The 18,064-nt window shown below is 44.9% G+C and overlaps 1 protein-coding gene across 2 annotated transcripts in view; it reads right to left on the minus strand.

Annotated features, from left to right (window-relative positions):
• The window catches only part of ncf1 (neutrophil cytosolic factor 1), a 36,165-nt gene extending 22,792 nt beyond the window's left edge, over positions 1-13,373 (minus strand). For both annotated transcript variants that reach the window (XM_084320731.1, XM_084320730.1), the window contains exons 1-3: positions 13,258-13,373; positions 12,483-12,563; positions 11,736-11,811 (exon numbers count right to left, since the gene is read on the minus strand). In XM_084320731.1, coding sequence (XP_084176857.1) covers positions 11,736-11,811; positions 12,483-12,563; positions 13,258-13,329 — 229 coding nt within the window. In that variant the 5' untranslated portion in view covers positions 13,330-13,373. The remainder of the gene's footprint in view (positions 1-11,735; positions 11,812-12,482; positions 12,564-13,257) is intronic.
• Positions 13,374-18,064: the final 4,691 nt, after the last annotated feature.

Here is an 18,064-nt window from a genome sequence, read left to right on the forward strand (position 1 = left end):
GACAGTCACCGTGACGTTAGTCTAGTCAGAGGGACCTCCGTGAGCTAATGTTAGCTACTGTTACAAAATGACCCAGTCAACTATTCACTTTTAGTTTAATACATGAGGCATTGTGTAACGTTATCCAGCCGGCTAGCTACTGATAGCTCCCGACATCAACAACTGCTCCAGCAAGTGTCCAGTGCATAATACCTCCGTTGGCTAGGTAGCTCATGTTAGCTCACTAGTCACTACGAAATGTCCCAGTAAACTAAATAGTTCAGAGGCGTTGTCCCAACGCCATCCAGCAGTAGCTACAGATAGCTCCTGACATCAATGTCCTACAACATGCGTATTCGAGCCCCTGGCTTACATCGCATGAGGGCTGCTGAATAGGGTCCAGCTGGAGCGCAGGAGAATCCTTTCATGCTGAATGTAGAGTTTAGGGGTCCAGCTGCAGCGCCGGAGAATCCTTGCGGGAGCTGGAGGCCACTCGAGTATACACACAGACAGTGGAGCTGTTTACAGACAGCGAGGTGGCGATGTCTCGCAGATAATACAACTACAAGTATGATTATATAATGTATATATTTTATTAAAAAAAAATCTTTTATATAAAATAATAATTTTTTTTTTTTATCAAAAAAAAGTTGGCAGGTAAGAAATATGCTTGGCGGGTAGATTCTTCCCATCTACCCGCCACTGGCCGGTGAGTCAAAAAGTTAATTTCGCCCCCTGCACAGACACCATAAAAAACATTTCCTTCCCCATTCCCACCCCCCACCCCAGGACCCCCGGACATATGTTTGAATGTTTATTTGCCATGGATTTCCAAAAAAGGCACCGGTGGGCAATCCCAAAACATATGCATATACGTGCCAGTAGCACCTAGAGTGCATCGAGTGTCGGCCACCAACCCCATAGCGCACAACCTGCGAGATATGGTCTGTGAAATATAATTAAAATGTATTTGCTGGTGATTAGGGTTACGGGATATTATTATTTATTATTAGTCCAAATATCATCCCCGTCAAACTCAGGGTCTAATTCCGGGATGTCCCCTCGCCAGATTATATCTAATGTTACATTTTTATGTGGATTTGATCAATAGTGTGTAAAAATCGGAGACAAACCCTCTTGAGGTTGTAAGTAGAGGAAAAAAGACGCGCCAGGGATATCATAAAAATCTCTTAGGTCCTGAAACACACGAAGACCGGTTTTATAATATATATCCCCCAGAGTATGAACTCCCTTCCTTTCCCACTGAGGAATGTTAATGGATTTGTGCCCAACAAGTAGTTGCTGGTTATGAAAAACTGGAGAGTCGAGGTGCCACAGGCATTTAACCACACAGGACCTCTCTACATTACGCCACGTTTGAAATGATTGGTCCATATCGTAACTGGTATTTTGATATAGGGATAGTGGAGTATACTACATCCTGTAGTCTTTGTGGTGAGACCGCTGCTGCTTCTAAGGAGCGCCATTTCATTGAAGTTAAACTACATTACATTTGACATTTTGTCATTTAGCTGACCCTTTTATCCAAAGCGACTTACAAGTTCTGTACGACAAGTCAGCAGGAAGGGTACAACTATGGCAGCTGAGTAACAATGTTCATCAAACCGTGTTGAAAGTTGGGCACTGCAGTGTTGAGTGTATAGTAGTAGAGACATAATCAATATTAGTAATATAGGCAAGGAAGATTATTTAGTGGTAAAGTGCATGATAGTAGAAGACAGTACGAAGGACTGAGAATCAGTCCTCTTTTCTCTGCTTCACCGAGACGTGGTTGACGCCGGACGTCCCAGACCACGCCATTCAACCGGCCGATCACTTCTTCATTCACCGCAAGGATCGAACAACAATTGGAGCGATCCAGGCAATGTGAAGGAGCTTTCGAACCACTGCTCCCCCAACCTGGAGTATATATCCATCAAGTGTCAGCCTTTCTTTCTCCCGAGAGAGTTAACATCGATCATCAAGTCAGTCAGAAGATCCTTAAGAACTTCTACTCATGTACAATAGAGAGCATCCTGACTGGCAATATCACCTCCTGGTTTGGGAATAGCACCGCACAAGACCGTAGCAGACTACAGAGAGTGGCCCGTTCAGCCGAACGCACAATTGGAGGGGGGCTTCCCACTCTACAGAACATTAGTGGTGCATGGGTAAGGCTAAGAGAATTATCAAAGACTCCAGCCACCCAAACAACTGCCTCTTTGAACTGCTGCGGTCAGGCAAGCGATACCGGAGTCTCATGGCAAGCACAGAAAGACTCAGAAGAAGCTTCTATCCCCAGGCCATCAGGATGCTCAACGAACAATAACACTATGTAACAACCATCAAATGCACTCACAGCACACACATCCACACGCACACACTCACTTTAAACAAACAACTCACTGCAGCACCCACTTTACACACTTTAGAACACCTAAACACACTTTATATTTATTGGTAAAGAATTTGCACTACAACCCATACCTCATTACACCTTACTGTAAATTGTACCTAAATTGTATCTCATCCCATTTCTCCTTTACACTATATAGTATATTGTATATTAGTATATTGTATAGTATATTGTATGGTAACTGTGAGGTTTTGTCCGCTCCCCACCTACTCGCTCCGTTCCTTTAAGGTACTTTGTTGAGTAATTGCATTCCCCGCCACGCTCCGTTCCTTTAAGGTTCTGTGAGGATTCTGTGATGATTGGTCCGTGGCCGAACGCACACTTCTAAGTCAAGTATCAATTACCATCACGCACCTGATGTGTGTTCTAATCAGCGCCCCAGAGGGCTTTATATACTCTGTTCCCCCTAATATCGATGTTGGATCGTTTTGAATATTCCCTGCATCTGCCTTTCTTTCCCGTTCGCTGTCTGTTGCTCTCCAGGACTCTCGTGAAGTATCCCTTGGAGAACCTGATTTCCTGTACGAAGCTACGCCTCGTTTATCTGCCCGCTTTACGCGTTGCGCTTTGGTGAGTTTTTGAAACAGTCTTTTTGGATCACCAGTTTTTTGTGTGTTTGTGAAACACCGAAGAGATCCCGTTTTTGTTATACTGTTCTCACCTATTTTTTGTTGTTTGATTTACTCTTTGGATTACCGTATTGTTTTTTCTCTGGACTCTGCTAACTGTGTGTATCACACCGAAGATCAAGTCACTTGGATATTAATTTGGATCAGTCACCTCTCTGTTATCTGTTGTGCGCTGAGCTAATTGGGATTCTCTCTCTCCCTCCGTGTTCCATCTGGAGTGTATGCTGGGGGGATCTGCAGAGCGGCTCAGACGTCACAAGCAAATTCCTCACCAACACCGTCTGGGAGAATCTGCAGAGCCGCAAGACATTCTTCACATGCCAGATTCCCCGTTTGTTCTGTTTTCCACCTAATTCAATCTTGTGACTCTGAGAATAAACACGCCCTTGTTTTTGGCTAACTCTGAAAACAACTCTCTCTGTGCCGTTGCGTTTGGGGTCGGTTACAAACCATAACATTACGATCCAACCATGACGACCCCAGCCGACACAGAGAGAGCCCCTGCAGCTTGCCAGGCCTCTACTACCAGCATGGCCCCAGTCTGCTAGCTTAGCCCCGGCTGCTAGCACAGCCTCTATGTTAATGCAGCCCTTGCAGCTAGCCTAGGCCCTGTAGCTAGCCATGCCCAGGCAGCTAACCCAGTCCCTCTGCTAGCCCCACTTTACGTGTAGCTTCCCCAGCTAGCATGGCCTCCACTTTGTGTGTAGCTTTCCCACAGCTAGGACTGCCCTTTCAGCTAGCTTGTGCCCAGGCAGCTAGCCCTGCCTCATCGCCTGGTCCGGCTCCCTCGCCTGGCCCAGCCGCTACGCCCGGTCCAGCTTCTACGCCCGGCCCGGCCTCCACGCCGTCTCCTGGCTCGCCATCGCTCCCTATTCCACGGGGGGATGGCGTGTTCTCCCTTGGACCCCGGCTCGCCATCGCTCCCTATTCCACGGGGTGATGGCGTGTTCTCCCTCGGACCCCGGCTCGCCATCGCTCCCTATTCCGCGGGGGGATGGCGTGTTCTCCCTCGGACCCCGGCTCGCCATCGCTCCCTATTCCACGGGGGGATGGCGTGTTCTCCCTCGGACCCCGGCTCGCCATCGCTTCCTATTCCACGGGGGGATGGCGTGTTCTCCCTCGGAACCCGGCTCGCCATCGCTCCCTATTCCACGGGGGGATGGCGTGTTCTCCCTCGGACCCCGGCTCGCCATCGCTCCCTATTCCACGGGGGGATGGCGTGTTCTCCCTCGGACCCTGGCTCGCCATCGCTCCCTATTCCACGGGGGGATGGCGTGTTCTCCCTCGGACCCCGGCTCGCCATCGCTCCCTATTCCACGGGGGGATGGCGTGTTCTCCCACAGACCCCGGCTCGCCATCGCTCCCTATTCCACGGGGGGATGGCGTGTTCTCGCCCCGGTCCCCTGGGACCCCCTGTGTTCTGCGCTGCCCGTCTGCAGCATCCGAGGAGGAGGAGGATTCCTTTCAGAGCGGCAGAGCCCTACTCGGTGTAGGGACGGAAGAGGATCCCCGTGCCCGGCCCCCGCCGTTGGATTCCAGTCCCCGTCTCCGGCCTCCCTCGCCGGTCCTCTGTCCCCGTGCCCGGCCTCCGCTGTCGGGCCCCTGTCACCGTCTCCGGCCTCCCTCGCCGGTCCTCTGTCCCCGTGCCCGGCCTCCGCTGTCGGGCCCCTGTCCCCGTCTCCGGCCTCCCTCGCTGGTCCTCTGTCCCCGTCTCCGGTCCCCCTCTCCGGGCCTCTTTCTTTGTCCCCCTCTCCAGTGCCCCTGATCGCCGGCTTCCTTCGGTCCCGTCCGGGCAGGCCAGGGCCGAGTGGGTCGCCGGGTGGCTCCCGTGGAGGGGGGGGTACTGTGAGGTTTTGTCCGCTCCCCACCTACTCGCTCCGTTCCTTTAAGGTACTTTGTTGAGTAATTGCATTCCCCGCCACGCTCTGTTCCTTTAAGGTTCTGTGAGGATTCTGTGATGATTGGTCCGTGGCCGAACGCACACTTCTAAGTCAAGTATCAATTACCATCACGCACCTGATGTGTGTTCTAATCAGCGCCCCAGAGGGCTTTATATACTCTGTTCCCCCTAATATCGATGTTGGATCGTTTTGAATATTCCCTGCATCTGCCTTTCTTTCCCGTTCGCTGTCTGTTGCTCTCCAGGACAGGGCCCTCATTCATCAACGTGGACGTAGAATATGTTCTATTTCCACACGTAAGCACGGAATGTAGAACTAGTGTACGCACAGGGAAGTCGGGATTCATCACACGGTGCGTACGCAGGCTCTACGCTCCTCCGTAGAACTTTGTTCTACCGTCAATGCTCATGCATGATTATCCATATATGGTCATGAAAGTGAGGAAACACCCCCCATGGGATGTGAAATAATGGACTGACCCGAGCGGAACTCTGAGAAACTCCACGAAGAATTCACTGCTGTCGAACCAAGAAGACACTATTGCGTATTATGGGATAAATAAAAGGCGGATTTGTAAACGGTGATTTCAGATATCAACGGCTCCTTAAGACCATTGCTGCAATTCTGCCTGGACAGCTCAAAATACTAATAAAGACCGTTCGTTGACCACTGTTTGGCGTTGGTTGTGTGTCATTATAACGTGCTGTAATATGAATGCCTTTATTAGTTGTGTTCAATTGGCTATATGATTTTTAGAGGCATCTATTTTGTTGTCGGCTAATAAAGACCGCGCTGGAATATGACTGCCTTTTCCCGTGTTGTTTGATTAATACCCAGGGCCAGGGATTAAAGTTCTCCTCAATTTGATTCCAAATCGCGATGGATCTCCCGTCGATTTTCTACCTGCTGCATATGATTTCTAGAGGCATACTACAATCTATTTTGATGTCAGTATTGGGTAGCCTATATAAACAATAATAGAGATCATATACAAGAACAATGAATCTCACTGCATGTATGATGTAGCCTGCCTTTCAATACATGAACTTGAATTCCATCACGTTTGTGTGCGGGACTCACAAGGCTGTTGTCACAATGGGTGGTACCGGTAGAGTAATAATTACAGTCCACACAATATCACGATCCTTGCCATAGCCTATGTTCTATTAGGACATGATCTGTGACGACAAATGTTCTAGAATGTTTGATTAAGATATCATACTCTGACAGCATGCCTATGATCAACAAAAACGCGAACTTGAATCCCATCATATACATAGTCTGTCCACTATGGTGTCATTGCAATGCGTTTTCTATTCTTTCTTATACAGTAAAAAGGGGGAAGAACACTATATTCATATGACTTGTATTCTGCTTACAGCTTCGAAATTCCACTTGTTTCGTTTAACGTAAAGCCTTTTAAATATAATCAAGACGTTCCCGTGTTTCTGCGGTCTGCGCAAAATAATAACGAGTTGAGCTTTATGATTTATGATGAATTGAAAATGGGGGACCCTGATGTAAACAAGACGAAAGTTGGTCTGCATCCCCAATTAACGATTGTATGTACTGAGCTGTACTGTACTGTACCCATTCTGCAATCTGTTAATAAACTTTCCAATCAATCAATCAATCAAGCTACGCGGAGCGCAGTCAGTCAGTAGCCTACACCCCGTATATTCCGATAACGCTATATAAACCATGCTGCATTCATTCTGAGAGAAAGATCTATTATTCCAAATGCTATTTATAGGGTTTTGACCATAATTACACTACTGTTGCTATTTTACAATGAACTATAATGAACTACGGTTCGTACAGAACATGCCAGTGTTATTATGCACAGAAGCTCATTTCCTTGTTGTAATAATATATTCTACCACTGGGCGTCAGGTAAGTGTGGTCTGACCTGTGCGTAGATGTAAGCACGGAGTCAAGTTCAAATCGGAATTGATGAATCCCACTCTTTGCTTAGAAATGATCGTACGCACAGGGTAAGCACAGATCTGTGCGTAGAACACGTTGATGAATGAGGGCCCAGGACTCTCGTGAAGTATCCCTTGGAGAACCTGATTTCCCGTACGAAGCTACGCCTCGTTTATCTGCCCGCTTTACGCGTTGCGCTTTGGTGAGTTTTTGAAACAGTCTTTTTGGATCACCAGTTTTTTGTGTGTTTGTGAAACACCGAAGAGATCCCGTTTTTGTTATACTGTTCTCACCTATTTTTTGTTGTTTGATTTACTCTTTGGATTACCGTATTGTTTTTTCTCTGGACTCTGCTAACTGTGTGTATCACACCGAAGATCAAGTCACTTGGATATTAATTTGGATCAGTCACCTCTCTGTTATCTGTTGTGCGCTGAGCTAACTGGGATTCTCTCTCTCCCTCCGTGTTCCATCTGGAGTGTATGCTGGGGGGATCTGCAGAGCGGCTCAGACGTCACAAGCAAATTCCTCACCAACACCGTCTGGGAGAATCTGCAGAGCCGCAAGACATTCTTCACATGCCAGATTCCCCGTTTGTTCTGTTTTCCACCTAATTCAATCTTGTGACTCTGAGAATAAACACGCCCTTGTTTTTGGCTAACTCTGAAAACAACTCTCTCTGTGCCGTTGCGTTTGGGGTCGGTTACAAACCATAACAGTAACTCAGTTACTTCTACTCTGCATTGAACATTGTACATATGTACATACTGAACACTTGTGTCTACGTACGTGACTTCTATTTTATACTGCTATACTTATTTTATTTTATACTTATCTATTTTTGTCTAGCACAGTCTCTGGAGCGTAACAGAAAGAAGCATTTTGTATAAAAGTATTCTGTACTTCTGTATGACAACTAATAAAGAAACTTGAACCTGAACTTGAACTTGATGATCCTCCCGGAGCTCGGACAGGAGTGGGTCTGAGGCGGCCAGAAGATGTAGAGCGGAGGGGTCTTGAGGGTGTGTAGTTAGAGACCATTGACTGGAGGTAGGCAGGAGCCGTTCCCTTCCCTGCACGATATACCAGGTCAAGCTAAACTATTCCCCGTTTTTCTGGAGGCAAAGGGCCCCTGGGGGTCCCTGGCTGGAACCCACTTTGTGAGCCGTTCTAGGGGTCCGATTGATATATGAGCCACTCTCTCCCAAAGCCAGAAACTACAGTAGACGACTCAAACTTGTGATACAGTATAAAGTATAAAGTCTCATATAGGTACCGTACCATAGAGTGCAAGAAAGATGGGTGGATATTAATACAATACAAGTACACATGTATACAAGTTTGTACAAAAAATACATCAATAAACCATAGATAGAGAACAAAAAAAATGCAATGCAGTGCAGCAGCATTAAGAGTGAATGATAGGCCTTCTTGAAAACCATTTTTCTGGTTTGTATTTTTAACTGAGGAATCTAAAGATATTTATTTTCCACATCTCTAAAGATAATCTAACTAAGATTTTAATTATTTGAATGACAGTGTAGACTCAGCCACACACATAACCTTGTGGAATATCTAAGTGTTTTGGTGGTTGAGTCTAAATGGTCCTCATTGCTGGACCATGTTGAATGTGGACCCTGTAGACTCAACTACTCCAGAGAGAGACAATGGTCTCATTCCCGAAATGTTTTCAAAGATATATTCTGGAAGACTTATCTTGGAACCACTGAGACATAATCAATGACAAGTTCACTCTGAGTCCTGAACGTGCTGGTAATATGTCTTAAGTGGCTGAAAAGGTCGCACAAATTATATGATCTGATATCTGCTTGGAGAATGGCATTCTGTCTTAAACTCGAAAGCGCGTTCCCGCTCAGGTCATTTGCATACAAAACAACGCCTCCAGAGCTCCTTATAAGGTAACTAGTGACGCAGCTGTGTGCAAATGAAATGGCGGAAGTGCTTTGCGAGTCTTGCAAGCCGCGTGATTACGAAACCTAGCGTCAGTCAGTGCCAATCAGAGAGCGTCTCCGAGAAATGCGGCTAGGTTTCATAATCACGCTTGCGCGCCATCAAAACTAGATTCGATTAATGTATTGGCATCATATACAGCTTGCGGTACACCTGCCGCAGCACGCGCGCACACACACACGTGCGCGCGCAGTACTGTATATGAATGAATGAATGAAATATAATATATATAGCCTACGGCGGGCGTAATGAATGAACGCAGTATGGCTTATTATTCCATAATTAAGCCTATAGGCTACTGTTCATTCATAGGCGCACACAAGCAGGGGTTTAGCCCCAGATTGTGGCCCCTGTAAATGTCCGAACACAACCCCCTCCAATGTACAGTAAATTACCAAGTATGGTCTTGTCAATAATCCAATGTACAGTGTTGTTTGTACAGTTGTACAGTGTCCCCCACCCACCCCTCCTACCCAACCCCCCCCCCCACTCCTACCCAACCCCCCCCCCCCCCCCCACTCCTACCCACCCCCCCCCCCCCCCCCCCCCCCCCAACCACCTCCAATGTACAGTCCCCCCCCACCCCCACCTACCCAATCCAATGTACAGTTTCTACGCCTAATGTATATACTCTTTTCTTTCTGGACTCTTTTTGCATCCCCTTATGTAATTGAGCTGTACTGTACTGTACCCATTCTGCAATCTGTTAATAAAGTTTTCAATCAATCAATCAATCAATCAATCAAACAAAGGTCTGTCCCATTGTATACCAATCAATGGGATACATTGCATGTTGACCTGCATTCTTTCAAATGTATATAATTAATCATTAAAACAGATGTGTAACAAATAAGAAATACAAATTCCACGAAGGCATTAAATAATTATTATTTTCAATCATTTCACAATAATTGCATAATTGTGTTTGAATATCTGAGTAATTAAAGTAATTATACATTTGTCCAAAATAGCTGGTTCAGATATGGTTAAGCAGCTGCCCTGTGATCAGATGAATCCATATTATTTATTTTTCCGACATCAAATGCGTAATTTCTTATCGTACAAATATTGTCATATTTATTTTAATTATGATTAAGTAATTAATTCCAAGGAGGCCTGTAGCGTTGACGTGAAGGAATCACTATGAGAACACAGTCTGTCAAGTTAAAATGACATTTTTAATTAGTCAATCAATCATGAGATTTGATCGTGGCTGAGAGCAGATTTAAGAGTGCTCCTCAGCACTCTTAAATCTGCTCTCAGCCACGATCAAATCTGATCTCAGTAAAATTTGGGGACTCCCACTCCCAGCCCTAATATGTCTTAAATGGGCCGAAATCTGGCTAAGACGAAATCTTTTGTCGTAACTTCGTTCGGGAATGAGACCCAATAAGATAGATACCAGTTTTCTCTCTGTGCGTTCAGTATGGATGGAAGCACAATGAATGGAAGCGGACAGTGCCGGTTATCTTCTTGTCTCTCTCTGGAGAAGACGATAAACTAATTTCCCAAAATGTCGGCATGTGCCTTTCAATCGTAGTAGTGTATCTTTACTCCCCAAATATTATCATTCATCATAATTTTGTTCTGCAACCAGTCACTTAGTTTTAGTTTTACTCTCTGAATGTTTATAGATTCGATTAGATTCGATTCGACTATTACATTGTGTTTGAGGTTTCTGGCCACTTCCCCTTCACCATATTGCTTCAGAAATGGTTTCAGAAACAAAAGTTTCACAAGGAAGAATTGCACGAGTTCTGTTTTCATGACAAATGACACTGTTGCCGAATAGTCACGCTAATGGGTTTGGAGAAATGAAGAGTGAATCTAGTGAGAACATGAAACTGTGGAATGTCCACGACTCCATGCTGTATGTGCCACCTGTTATACAACAGAACAGGGTATAGGAGCAAATAAGAAGAAGTCTTTATTTGTCATGCAGATTAACACACACATGCGAGATTGGTGACACACAGGAACACAGATGAAATGTCTCTCTGCACTTGACCCACGGTTGTCCTCCCCCCAACTTGAAGGGCAGCCGAGAGCATACATGGGCCACGCCCGGGGACCAATCCAAGTGCTCCTGTCCATCTTCATCAGGGATGCGACAGCGTTAGCGATTTGTTATGCATGTTTTTCCATTGGGTTTATCTTATTGGGAGGGGGAAACACACAGAACTCCACACAGAACTCCACACAGAAAGGCCCGGGAGATACCCCACCTGGGTACCTGGCAATGCGGCAACCTGGTCCCCAGCGGGAATTTAATCCGGGACCTTCTTGCTGTGAGACGACAGTGTTAACCACTACACCACCGTGCCGCCCTATAAGTACTGGTACACCATATACTAATGCGTAATATATAAACTTTTTTGTTGAGAATTTGTTGAGTTTTCTTCCAAATTTCACCAACTGCATTTTCTTTGTCGGTAATCATGTTGCAGGTTATTGCAACACGCTAGTCTCTAGAAACTATAATTTTCTAGAAGAAAATAACAAATGTAAGAAAGGAGAAGTAGGTATTTCGACAGGTGCTTCCTCACTCATTATGATATTATTACACGACATATTCTTAGCAGTGATATCAGTCTTACTTTCACTAATCTGTATCATTGTTCAACGCTGGTCTTGTCATATAATGTAATTCAAAGTTGCTGCTCATAAGATCCTATTTTAGTTTGAAACGCCATAAAATATCCTGCTGGCAGACGTGTGAACCTGGTATTGTTGGATGTTTCCTTTTGAATGAACTCTATTTAGGAATTCTTGAACTCGATAATTTCTAACGGCCAGTAGTAATTGTGACGTTGATGTTCGAATGTTCACTTCTCAAAATTCTAATCTCACACAGGGAATTGTACACTTGGAAAGGGGCTAATTGTTAATGCTCTTTACAGGTGTTGTCCTTACCTGGAAGCGGAGGAATGATCCTATCGCTCCTTTCAATCCGTCCAGACTCAATGGGGAACATCTCCTTCATAGTTTTCTGTCAGTGAAACACAACGTCTCAGTACAAGGGCTGCAGACGTGGTGACCGACTTTAACTGATAGATGCTAGATTACAAATGATACTTTCACACCTGAATGTGCTTTTCATAATATTTTTGTAACTTAATTTACATGACACTTAAAAATTCTAAACTGATGGCAACCGTTTGAGTTAAAGGGGAACGCAACTCAAATAAAACATTTGAATATGTTATTTCCATGGCCTAAAATTGTTCAATCAATATTTGTGAACACAAGCTGCCTTCTCTCCCAAAGTAAAAATCGAACTTGTGATCAAGTATAAAGACTGGAGCTGCCCCATTGACAATGAATGGGAGACTGGTTTTGTCGACCCACAGAACATTTATATAAATTAAATGAGCTTTATTCTACAGTAGTGGTCTCAGTTCTGAAACATAAAATGTAACTACTCTCTTGGGTTCTCTCAGCTTCATGTATGAAATCCTTCCCAATCTAATGTCTATGGAGCAACCTTATGCTTGATGACATCACACGTTTGAGTTTTAGCTCTCTATAGTTTTTGGCATTTAAGATAGAGTTGCTCAGTTAGTTTTCTGTACTGTCTTTGACCAGAGGAATACCATGTATGAATTCTGAAATTGGGCATAGTTTTCCCTTTAAGATGTGAGGAACCAGAGAGGAACTCACATGGAAGGTGTGGATCTCAGGGTAGCTCCTGTAGATCAGCTTCTCAGAGAGGTCACTCCACTTCACCATCAGTATGTACACCTGCCAACACATCCATCAATAGAGATTTGATTAGATTTATTGTCGTTGCACAAGCAAGTGTAGAGTACAATAGTGCAGGAAGTCAAGTGTACTGAGGATCTAACATCAAAATATCTATTCACTGGGCATTAGCAATTTCCAGGTTAAAGATACATTATGCAACTTTGGGATAGACATTTTAAACTGATGGTATATTTTTCATAACTGAATAAACAAACTGTGCTAATAAGAAACCTGGGTCCCTGGAACATTGTTTGAAGCTACCTGAAAAGTTACTGTTGCACTGTGGCAGTTTACAATGGCAGGGTCCGCAATATCGTTTACAAACATGCAATGAAGTATCATCTACATGTAGGTTTACGTTTAGTTCACTGGGCCTGAAAATTATTTTGTTTTGATTCATGATGGCATAAGATAAAATAATTATCAGAATTACATAGTAAATATGTTTTGTAAACTAATTGCAAGCTCTGCAAATGTAAACAAATCCCCCTCCCCCAAAACGGCATAGTGCACCTTTGAAATGTCAGTATAGTACAGTTCAGAAAAACAAGGATTTTAAAGTACTTGATTCATGACTTGAGCGTGTTCCACAACCTTGAAAATACAGCATCCAATAAAAATATATGCATTTATCTTTTAAAGTATTTCAAGCACCATGTGTGTTATGGAATAGAAATCAATATAGTCTTACATAGTGCTGACTTGGGATGAAGCGCTTCTCAAAGCCCAGTAGCTCCACATGCCTGACGTAACTCTCATCCATGCTGACATGAACTGTAGAGGCTGTAGAGGCGCGTTACTGATATGATGCTCACTGAGTGGAAGAGGAACAGTGAGACTATTGCGCGCGTGAGCAAGCACCAGTGTACCACAGGAGGCGGGTCCATCTTTTAGACATGTGTGATTATCATCCACTGAGAGAAGGCAACTCACTTTGGTTGGTTTAGCTGCTATTTGTAAATTATGTTCTGGTTTCTCTGGATGGCAACCAAAAATGACTCAAATATAGAGATCTTTGACTTTGTGGCTTGGCCAACATATGAGGTTATCACTTGTCGGCCAAACTGTAAAGCCAGAACATAACTTTCACAGAAAAGGTTGTTTATAAATGCCTTACTTACCCTAACCTACCTTACCCTAACTTAAAACAGAGAGGACCAGTGAGGACCCTGTTTTGAGACCCTTCCCCACATCACAACACTGCTAGTATGTTTTTAAATAATGAGCCATGGTCCTTGGGTGAGACGTATGCCTCGTCTCCACTAGCCAGGGTTTGTCTGTCTCCATTATCTATAGAAGCTGGCCAAATCTAACTGGACCCTGGCTGAGACGGATGTCTCATATGGCTTAGCTTATGTACCACAGTTGGTGGAATACATTTTCAAAGGTTGCCTATAACAACCAGAGTTTACAAGAAATGTAATGGAGACACAAACCCAACCCAACCATACCATGCTAGAAGACCTCACCATATCACACCACACCACCTCACCACACCACATCACCTCACCACACCACCTCATCACACCACACCACCACATCACACCACATCACCTCACCACCTCATCACACCACATCACCTCACCACACCACCTCATCACACCACACCACCACATCACACCACACCCCCTCACCACATCACACCACATCACCTCACCACCTCACCACACCACCTCACCACACCACCTCACCACACCACTCATCACACCACCTCATCACACCACACCACCACATCACACCACACCCCCTCACCACATCACATCACCTCATCACATCACCACACCACCTCACCACATCACCTCACCACACCACGTCATCACACCACATCACCTCATCACACCACATCACATCACCTCATCACATCACCACACCACCTCACCACATCACCACACCACCTCACCACATCACCTCATCACACCACATCACATCACCTCATCACACCACATCACATCACCTCATCACATCACCACACCACCTCACCACATCACCTCATCACACCACGTCATCACACCACATCACCTCATCACATCACCTCATCACATCACCACACCACCTCATCACACGACCACACCACCACATCACACCACACCCCCTCACCACATCACCTCACCACCTCACCACACCACCTCATCACACCACATCACCTCATCACACCACATCACATCACCTCATCACATCACCACACCACCTCACCACATCACCACACCACCTCATCACACCACATCACCTCATCACACCACATCACCTCATCACATCACCACACCACCTCACCACATCACCTCATCACACCACACCACCTCACCACATCACACCACACCACTCATCACACCACACCACCTCATCACACCACACCATCACCTGGGCCCTCATTCATCAACGTATCTTACGCACAGATATGTGCTTAACCTGTGCGTACGACCATTTCTAAGCAAAGAGTGGGATTCATCAATTTCAACTTGAACTTGACTTCGTGCTTATGTGTACGCACAGCTCGGAGCACACTTAGCTGACGCCCAGTGGTAGAACATCGTTACTACGGCATAAGCGCTCCTCAGTTCTGCATTAGTTTCAAGGCGGAAATAAGCTTCCGTGCATTAGTGTTCAACTTCTGTATGACCCGTAATTCATTATAGTTCATTGTAAAATAGCGACAGTAGTGTAATTATAACGGGCTCACACGCGAACAAGAGGTTGGCCTGCTTGTTTGGCACGGGGGGGGCAGACGCAAAACACCAACCTCCAAACGCGATTAAATATTGTTTCAAATAAAAAGTAAATTATTTTGTGTGTCATGTTTCCAAATAAGATTGGTCACGAAATGCTTTCTACTTCAATTTGTTGGTTAGAATAGATGACCTCCGTTGAAACTTCACTGAGACTAACAGTCTATTTGTGAGCTCCCGCACAGATGTGATGATAATAATAATAACAATAATAATAATAGCTTCATTTTATATAGCGCCTTTCAAGAGACCCAAGGTCGCTTTACATAGATAGGGGGGGGGGGAATAACAAAGTAACAAACATAGTGGACAGACACACAACATATAAATATGATGATGGAATTCATTCAAGATCCTCTCCACCCTCGGGTCTTTGCCACCGGCACGGTCCATCGTGATATTGGAGATGGATCGAGCAATAGACTGTTACTGTAGCTGTCAAAGCTCCATCACAAATGCAGTTATGTGAATAGAAAGGGATTCCACTCAGTCAATGTTGCGATGCGCATTTGCCTGATACATGTTATTGCTGGATGCCGGGAGGAAGGCGATGCTGAATGTTTTCAATTCATTAAATAAAACGGATACTTTTTGCAAGGGTTTACTGACTGTCATACAAATAATCAACCAACTACATACTGTAACTTTTCAGTGCACGTTCTTATTTACATTGTGACAACAGCCTTGTGAGTTCCCGCAGTGACCCGCACACAGACATGATGGAATTCAAGTTCATGTTTGTATTGATCACATATAGGCAGGCTACACATGGCGTATCTGCTACATCATACATGGCAGTAAGATTCATTGTTCTTGTATATGCTCTCGTATTATTGTTTATATAGGCTACCCAATACTGACATCAAAATAGATTGTATGACTCTAGAAATCATCAGCAGCAGGTAGAAAATTGACGGAAAATCCGTCACGATTTGGAATAAAATTGAGGAGAACTTTAATCCCTGGGTATTAATCAAACAAAACGGAAAAAGGCAGTGATATTCCAGCACAGTCTTTATTAGTGTTTGCGCTGCCCATGCAGCAATGGTTAATAGATATCATATCCGACATCACCGTACGTGTACACGTCTGTCAGCCTGTACGCTTCCCTCGGTTTAGTCCATTCTTCCACATTTCATGGGGGTGTCCATTACCGTATATGGTTAATCGGGGCGGTTTTGGTATGCAAATACGTGAAAGTGTGCACGAGCCTCGGCGTAGGACCAAGGTGATATTTATCATGACAGGTGTGCGTAGAACCTGCGTACGCACGTGTGGTAAATCCCGTTTTTTTTGTGCATGCACTGATTCTAAATTCTGTGCTTACGTGTGGAAATAGAACATTTTCTACGCCACGTTGATGAATGAGGGCCCAGGGGTGTAAAAAGTACCCAGAAATTATACTTACTGTTACGAAGGATCAGATTAAACCGAATATATATATTTATTGATTGATATATATTGCATAATATTTGTATATCGTCTGATATCCCTTGTGTATTCTTTGTACATATACACGGAATATCCCTTAACCTAGTACAGACCATAATATTTCGTTCTCCTATTGGACAGCGGTCCCAGACATGCCTGGGCATGAACGGCTCTGCGCAAGGATACGAGACAGGAATAGGGCTGGTACTAGTTTGTTCACCTAACGTATAAATACGGCGCAGGTGAATACAGAAGTTAAGTTACCCAATAAGTTGAAGCCTCACCCACGATACAACGTGCAGTGAAGTATGGCCTGTTTGGCCCCAAATAGAGCATTGAGACCGCGTGCGAATTAATAACTAAAGTATCAGAGTTTAACGCTGTACCGTCAAGTTCGACCTAGTTAATGTGAAGTACCGCGCACCGGAGAATCTACACCGGTGAATGCAGAGCCCTTTTCCGGCTGGATTATTATTATTATTGCTTTGGTCCTGTGGCTGTCGGAGCGGAGGAGAATCGTCTACACCCCACTACTGTGTGGGATTTACCCGTGAGGAACATCACTCGAGCCCGTCTCCAGGAGAGGCTGGCCGGCTTTCACCTATGCTGCACGCATACTTGGATTACAGCTGCTGCTTTCGTCTGCCGATCAAGGGACCAGTACCGACTCCCGTAGCTGGAGCTTATTGATTCCCCGTTGATCCAGAGTTTGCATTTGAACATCCTCTCCCCTTGCTGGCTTACAACCGGAGGGACCCTACCAGTATCTCGCGCTGCCTTACTAGTGTACCATAGATATAATTCCTAAGATTCAGGTTGTATTCATTATCTCCTGCGTAATATGAGAATGGACATACGTTATTGATTTGCTCACGCACATTCTTTTGCCTTATAAGCGCACCCTACGTAAAGTATTATTATATACTATCATTGCTGCTAATAAATATTCTTAAACCCAGTTTTGTGTGGAACCGTGTCATTGTGGGAAGTGTTCACATCATATACCTGTGTACTGTATGGCCAGTAGTAATGTACATAAGACAGTAGTGGTTTAATGATACCATACTTATTAATACAGTCAGGGAATTGTACCCCTCAGTTACACTTACAGTAAGAGAAAGTATGGGTACCGTCTCAAAATCGTACTACACACACCACACCACATCACCACACCACCTCATCACACCACCTCACCACCTTCCGACCACCTCATCACACCACATCACCTTACCACACCACACCACCTCATCACACCACACCACCTCCGACCACCTCATCACACCACACCACCTCATCACACCACACCACACCACCTCATCACACCACACCACCTCACCGCCTCCG

The sequence above is a fragment of the Notolepis coatsorum genome, assembly GCF_963971535.1.
Source record: "Notolepis coatsorum genome assembly, chromosome: 8".
In the NCBI taxonomy this organism is placed as follows: Eukaryota; Metazoa; Chordata; class Actinopteri; order Aulopiformes; family Paralepididae; genus Notolepis; species Notolepis coatsorum.